This window comes from Rhipicephalus microplus, chromosome X (assembly GCF_043290135.1).
Source record: "Rhipicephalus microplus isolate Deutch F79 chromosome X, USDA_Rmic, whole genome shotgun sequence".
NCBI classification, from domain to species: domain Eukaryota; kingdom Metazoa; phylum Arthropoda; class Arachnida; order Ixodida; family Ixodidae; genus Rhipicephalus; species Rhipicephalus microplus.
Genome location: NC_134710.1, coordinates 167614953 through 167623017, shown reverse-complemented (window position 1 = coordinate 167623017; position 8065 = coordinate 167614953). Strand labels below are relative to the sequence as shown.

The 8065-nt window shown below is 39.1% G+C and overlaps 1 protein-coding gene across 2 annotated transcripts in view; it reads right to left on the bottom strand.

Annotated features, from left to right (window-relative positions):
- Positions 1–998: 998 nt before the first annotated feature.
- Snx16 (sorting nexin 16) overlaps positions 999–8065 on the bottom strand; it is a 68534-nt gene continuing 61467 nt past the window's right edge. For both annotated transcript variants that reach the window (XM_037428546.2, XM_037428547.2), the window contains one exon: positions 999–7990. In XM_037428546.2, coding sequence (XP_037284443.1) covers positions 7900–7990 — 91 coding nt within the window. In that variant the 3' untranslated portion in view covers positions 999–7899. The remainder of the gene's footprint in view (positions 7991–8065) is intronic.

Genomic DNA, 8065 nt, shown 5'->3' with positions numbered 1-8065 from the left:
TGTAAAACAATGGAGTGACTGCAACAGTGTACTCTGACAAAGCCAGAGCGAAATAGTGGGACAGAAATACACTTCTTTTCTAAATAGATGGTCTTCTTCATCCACCGTGAATGTGTTTAATCCAATTCCTTTGCCATCAAGCTCTCTGGCCTCAATTTTTTTTAGATTTGGTGTTTTCACCTCCAACAACTTGTCAGTACTTGCAGAATAAAACACATCACAAAATTGAGCATACTGACCACTGGTATTTCCAGTTGCTAGGGACCACTATATATACATAATTTCACAACGAATTCGGCCTCTGAAGGTAATATTGACTCTCCCAAGACTGTACGAGACAATATAATGCCCTTGTGACACAAACTGAAGGCAGTGGCAACGAAAGTATGCACATTATTGAACTCAAGCAGTTGTGTTATATTATAAGATCATTGTAGAGCTTTGGAGCGGCAGTAAACACGAACACGCACACATCCACAAGCACATATCCACAAGAACATATCCACATGCACACATACACACAACAGATATACTTGCTTACCCATTTCACAGAAACCACCAAAACTGTCCAAGGTGGCTCGTCGTCGTACGACATTTTATAACACCTTTATTGAACTTTCTTTTTCCCATCTGAAACTGCACTAGCAGGTTATAAACCTAATGTGCGAGAACTTCACATATAAGCTCTACTACAGTCGAATCCCTTCACAAGAGACACTGATATGAGAGACAAATGAGTGTAAGAGACACCAGTTCGCCTCCAGTAAAATACGGGGGATATGAAAATGCATACAACATCCCCTGCTTATGAGAGATATCTCGCATAAAAGACTAGAATTGCTGCCTGTAGTGTTCCTCTTATAAAGGGGTTTAACTGTACAACTATGATTGGCACAGCTATCCATCACAACCCACAATGCTCAGCTATATGGTGGTTGAATTAACACATCTTGCACCTACACAACGAAACTTGCAAGAAAGAAATGGAACTGCAAGACTTGTTCACATGCATTCATTAGGCACTTTATTAATCCACAATGTGACAAGAGCTTCCATTCAGCTCATCTCTGCTGTACATCTGGATTCTTTTACCCAAGATCAGTCACATACAAATGCTTATCAGAAGCAGACAGCTTCGCGAAAAGTTATGACACTGCGTTTCACAAAGCACCATCACAGTTTGTACCCTCAAATGGCATGCAGTACAACACATTCCCCAAATTAATGAAAACCAGTTTCAAGAATAAGCATAAAAAAAGCAATATTGTTCAAAACTCCTTCACACTGCATCTTCAGACAGAGAAGGTTATGTTAAAATATGCAAGGCACAAACCTGTAGTTGATGATTACTGCCGCAACACATTGTGGAGCTATCTGAAACATCCATCAACCACCTTTTGGTAAAAGCACACAGATATAGTTAATGACAGCATATGATTTGCTGTCCAACTTGGTGAATTTAAATAGATGTGTCAACCAATCCAACTTCCTTACCTTCACGATGTCACAGTGCAGGCAAATATATTCAGAATCAAAAGGCACAGATGCAAAGCAGTTTTGTGGGCGGAGCTTGTACTAAATTCTTTGGTTGTCACCAAATGTAGTGCTATAAGACACTGCATAAAAGTCATAGTAGTGGCACAAATTCTTTCATTTATCAGGACAGCATTTCAATACTTATTAGTCTTGACTGGCTAAAAAGCTTATAAAATTAAGTTTTCCAAAAAGACACAAAAAAATTACCATATTCAAAGCTGCCACTGGTCATCGAGAGAACTTGGAACGAGCCTGCAGTGGCCTGTTCTACAGATGCGCCATTGACATGCGTTTTCCTCACATGGCCATGCAACTTGTTAGATACAAGAGACCCATGAAATGGTGCATTTGCACCAACTGCAGCAGCCAATAATGCCGCTAGCTGTCCATCACTTTCAAGCATAAATTTTCCCTCTTTATTTCGGGCAACTGTATTTTTATGAGGAGATACACAAAATAATCTGTGTGCCAGTGTCCCTGTGCATGTTCAGAAAACTTGGGTGATGAGCGCTCAAGTATGCTGCCCATAGCCCAGGAACAGCTTTGGGGATGGATATATATATATAAACTGAGAGAGAGAAGCTGTTCACATGCTATCAATTAAAGTGCTTTGCATTTCCATAAAGGTTTTAAAAAATTAATGGTACATGCAACTATATTACCACAAACCAAAATATCACTGTCATCACTTTGAGCATGCAAAAGTAATTTTACTCATGGGTCTCTGGGTCTTTAAAAAGTGCTTATGCCATAATTTTCGCAGCTGCCAGTGCAATAAATATTTATGGCCTTAGCATGGCATGTTTTCCTTTGGCCAAAGTTCGCTAAACACTCATGAAGAACTTGAGCACAGTACAAAGCTGGATCACATCAACCTTGTTAATAAACCTTTAAGCACTCTAAAATGACAATGTTTACAATATGCACATGCTAGAAATAAAAATTTTACCATAATCAATCATTCTTTTTTTTTTAGATTACTAAAGTTGAAATGTCAAACATGAAGGCAATGATGACAGCAATCCATCCAAACTGGCCTTTATTTTCATGTAGCTATATTCAAATGTGGTGCAACACCTCTAAGTGACACCAGGCTTTTATTTTTTGATGTGCTAACTCTTTCGGGCAGTGAATACGTCGCATTAAGCTACAGTTTAAAATACAATGAAAAATTCTGAATGCTCGCATCACCGACCATCTCTGCCGCAAATGCAGAATCTTTTTTTTTTGTAGTTATTTCAAGTGGAGACATATGTGCTCAACTTGCATTGAACAAAGCATATGCAAAATTTCAACAAGATGAAATTACGAAGAAAAAGTTGGACCTAAGAACATCACTACGTACTGCCGCAAGGAAATTAACAAGGTAATGCAAGGTCATACCTTTTTTGATATTTATTTCCTTTTGTTGTGTTTGGGCATGAGTTAGCTGTACTCGACCACAGCAGAGACATTTTTTCTAGATGAAATGGTGGCCATTGCTTATGTTGAATGGCAGGTGCTCAAAAGTGACCCAACTATGATTTGTCACACTACCTTGACCTTATATCATAAGCTTTTGATACCATGCAAAGTGTTCTTATACCCTTTAACATGTGAAATTAGAATGTCGAATTCATGGTGACAAACATGTAATTGCTTCAATTTGCATCCTCTTACGGCTACACATACAAAGAAAAACAAATGTTTACACTTTATATTACTACTGGCATTTCCATTCAATGGTTCAGGTATTAATATGGATCTATGCACAATACGTTACAGCACCAAAAATATCCAGCCACAAAAACTAAGTTTATTTTTTCCTATTCACATCTAATTTTATGTTGACGGTACCACCATTTTCGAAAAGGCTTACGTCCATCGCTACAGTGGACACAACAATGGCGGCTATACAGTTATTGAGCTCACGACATTGGGCTACTCTAAAAGCATAGAGGCTCAATGGAGAAGTTGCAAAATGTAACAGCATAATGATGTGGTGGCATTGCAGCAAATTTCGATAGAGGTAACCACCGTGGACATCCCCATAGCTCGAGATGCCCCAAGTGAGCTTTCAAGGATATGAACAGCAATTATGATAAAATATATTATTGTTTACCTGAACAAACTAGAGTTTCCATCTGACAAATATGTTTAAAGGCAGCAGATATGTAAAGGAAGAAGTTGATAACCAGCATATTTGCATGTAGTTTATCTCTACACACCCATTGCATTTAGTTTATTGCTCTTTTTTTTTTCATCGTGTACTAGTTCTCTATTTAAACACAAGAGCCAACCTATTTTCCTAGAGATAACTTGCGTTTGTGATTGATCTGCCACTGAAAGTGTGCAAGACTGCTGTGACCATAAAGAGAAGTGTGGTGGATACTAAAGAGGCCGGCTAACCATATGGATGAAAACATGCAGTTGAGACGAATGCTTGGGTGAGCTAGCTCATACCTAAGAATGAGAGAATATCAATTGGAACATGCAGAAGAGGCACAGATGCAGTGCTGTACCCGCGTGCCTTGTCTTTCTCGTATTGTGTCTTTTCTGTGCTGTTTTCTTTCCCCGAGTTGAACCAGTGGTTTGAGAAGTAAGGTGTGTTGGAAAAGGGAAAGTATGATTGCCACTTCACAACAGTTGGTCTCGACAGGATGGAAAAGGCTAAAAAGGGAAGTGCATCCTGTACCTCCTTGTGCTGATGCAGGGATAAAGAAAAAAAAAATCACCTAATGTATGAGCACCTGTTGATACAAGAGGTGCCCATTTCACACACAAAAAGTACCAAAGGCCTATGATGACACAGAGTTTCCTTCGAAAAGAGTGACGCTATAGCACGAATGAACTGAAAATCTCCTCATCCTTTACAATCCTTAGAATATTAGCAAGAACAAAAATGTTATGTTCATAAGCATTGTAATTAAACCGGAACAGCATTGGAATTTTATCGCTTCTAAGCAAAACCTAAATGCAAACAAAGTGGTTGCTTTCATTTCCAATTCACTCCATCCTCTGAAGCTTTTTGCTCATGAATTCGCTATGCTGGGAGGGAGGTTATGTGCTGAATGCATGCATCAATGACTGAAGCTTGTGACAATAAATTTCCCTGACAATTAAAGCCTAACGTGGCTGAGATAAAGATTGACTTCTGTCAGGCAGTTGCCCGTGTAACATTCTTTGAACATGGTCAGAAAATGCAGCTGATCATTACTTGAGATCACTGTGGACGCGCAACCCAAATATTGTAGCACTGCACGTGGCAGAAAATTTACATTTGCAATTCGAAGAAAGCTAATAATTCTCGCTGATCTCCCAGCAAATTGCATCATTGATGGGCACGGCTATGTCAACGGATGGAAGGGTATGGCGACTGGCCGATTTGATGATCATCCCAAGCTCAAGGTCATGAAGCATCCACGTAGTTTCTTGCCCCTTTATGACCCCCCCCCCCTCCTTCTGGGTAGCCTCCTGGCTGTTTGTTGGGACCTAAAGTGAGTGATGAATCCCATCAGTTCCGCTCGTACTTACCAAATTAAATTTTTTTCTTTTGAAATCAAATCGTGAGGCCTAAGCTCCGACAATGAAGTCGTGCGATGATTACATGAAAAAGAGTAGCAAGGTACATTTAAGCAAACCACACACAATTACTTTCTAAACAGGCATGAGTCATGTTTACCTTACAGTTCAGAAGTTCACTTGAATTCACATCATGCACCAGCAACTTTCACAAGAGCACTGTGAATATAAGTTTTGGCTCGCTGGGATTGTATATTGGCTGACGCAGAAATAATGCAGATTGTTACATAATTTAAAGGTTTTGGTTCACCACTTAGATAATTATTTTCAGTAAACATGGTGCATCACGCATCATAAAAAATAAGAGACAAACACTGCAATTTCTTAAAGCAGAGATATTCACCCTTTTCAGTGCACAGAAAACAAGAATTAAAAAAAAAAATTTTTTAATGGCAATTCTTCTGTTCTACAAACGAATCGGCACTGGTTCAAACCGTCTTTTTCCAACTCTGAAGATGAAGCTGGACCTAACCATTTGCAAAACCAAAATAGAAACAAAAAAAGTTTCTTGAATCAATATCCTGGATGCTGTGTGTTCTGTAGTGCCCAGCCTAGCAGGCCACCCACATGGAACGAATTAAGATTCTTGAGAACTTTCTGTAGCAAGCACCAAGGTACTGACACGACAGCATGCCTTCAATGCACCACGCACACTTGCAACAAGAACAGGTGTCGACCACTGCCATGATTTCAGTATTTTTGTGACCAGAAGTAGGATGCAGTCAAACCCAAATGAGGTCGCGAATGCCAAAGACGACGGCTAGACACCGACTCGAATCAAGACCGGTTCAATTGTTAGCAATTGTTAGCTCCATTTAGGCTGCTGGCCTTCAAGTGGTGGGCTGCCACTTTTCTACTGGGAAAATTGCTGCCTGTGGGAGGGCCTTTAAAGGGTTCCTCACCAGGTTTGGGTATTCCAAACAAACAAGCACAGTGCACAGATCTCCCGATAGTGATTGTGCCTGTGAAGTATAGTAGAACTATCTGATAGCTGAAACTTCGAACACAAAACTGCATTCCAAGAATAAAAGTCCCACACACAAATGCTGTTTGCAACACTAACGACTTGTAAGATCGCTGATCATGACACGCGCCTTTTGGTTAATCCTTCAACGTGAAAAGTGAAATGCTTCTAGTAATCATGTGCTAAAAAACAAAAAGAAAAAAAGTAAAAAGAAGGAAGTGTGGCTAATCACACTAAAGTGACACAGACCTTCCATTCAGGTACTTGCGAAAATGCAGAGAACGAACACTGCTTGCATACCCTAACCAAGGCAGACAGGGAGGATTTCTGTGGAGTGGTGTTTCATTTCCTAGTGGCATGGTAATAAGACCGCTCAATGACAAACCAATCTGAAAAATTCTGTCAATAAAATGCTCTTTAGGGGGTACATAATGACTTGATTTGTTTGCAACATTAACCAACAAAATACAAATGAGATTCTGCATTTCCAAAGTTGACTGAGCACAATGAAAAAGACAAAGCCATAATATTCTCTTGTGTAGCACCTGGCATGTTGGCTAAACGTGCTTCAATATAACAGTGCCTTATTGAGCTGCGAATAACAAACAATCTAGTTATAGTATTAACTAACCATTTGGTTGGCACCACTTATTATTTCAAGAAGTAATGACAACATGGAGAGAGAATAAGTAAAAATATATAGAAAAGAAAAAAGAACTCTAAATCCTTTATATCACATGTGAAGGGGGATCTGCAGACAGGGGGAGTCTACTGAACCAATTTAATACTGCACAACACAAAATACTGTACAATCACACCAAAATAACATGGGTAAATATGTGGTCACCTTTATCCATATATAGCTCTGCTTTTTTACATTGTCTGTAACCTCTTCAGTGCTACAGCCCAAAACAAGTAGAAACATTTCTCAAGGTCTTAGAATCTCTTGATTTACACATCTGCATGTTAGTTCACAACAGCAGAAGCATCTTTTACTATTAAAAAAGTGCTATTTTAGTCACTTTGTGCACGAAGAATGAATGAAGCAATTCTCAAATTTTAGCCATATGCATCAGCAGCTGTGGTTCAAGACATTAGACGGCAACACAAATTTTGTACACTGATACTTCAGTAAGCATGCAACCACGCAGATTACAATATTTTGTTTGTTTGCACTATTTCAATACTTCAAAAACTCCACACATAGTACGACTGGTTCACAAATAAAACAATATGACATTGGTATTGCACTTGTGTAAAATTATTCCAGCATGTCATGAAGTCTCTATGAAACGCCAATGACAATTTTATGTCCTAAGCACAAATAAAAACGAGAGCCCATGCACCCCTGAGCAGTCAAAACACACATTGTAAACATGTCATGCAATGCTTCCCGGCAACAATGTAACACTGCATTCATTTTTACAACAGGCTAAAAGAAGTCTGTCATGTTCGCACTAAAGGTGCACACTTCTACTGCTTATGGAATCATATCCAGACTGACACCAAAAATACAAACCCATTATTCATATCTGCTCAAAAGCCAAAGGTATCAGTTTTATATGTATCCCATTAATAAAAAATGTTAAAATGGCCATTGCCTGACTGGTTATATGCTGCAGCATAACATGCGTTGAGAAACTTAGCGCCAATACTTGTGCACTAAGCTCTGTTGTGTTAAACAATATAGGAAGAAAGTAATCTGCAAGACTCTTTCTCGTTTTCAGCATGTACAATGAATTCAGATATTGGGCACGATAAAATATTTTAAAAATTCCAATGAGGATTATTTGCACAGTTCATGCATTTCTAGTAGATTCTTGGCTTGTACGAGAGGATCATCGAGCATCTCCACCGCCTCCAATTTCAGATGTCATGGGGCAACTTGCTGCTTCCTGATTGCTAGCCACTTCCTTGGAACCATCAGCCCTTTGAGAAGAAAGAAGAGAACACACTTTATACACGCAAAGCATTTACAAAGCACTGCGATTATTGTGGTATGAC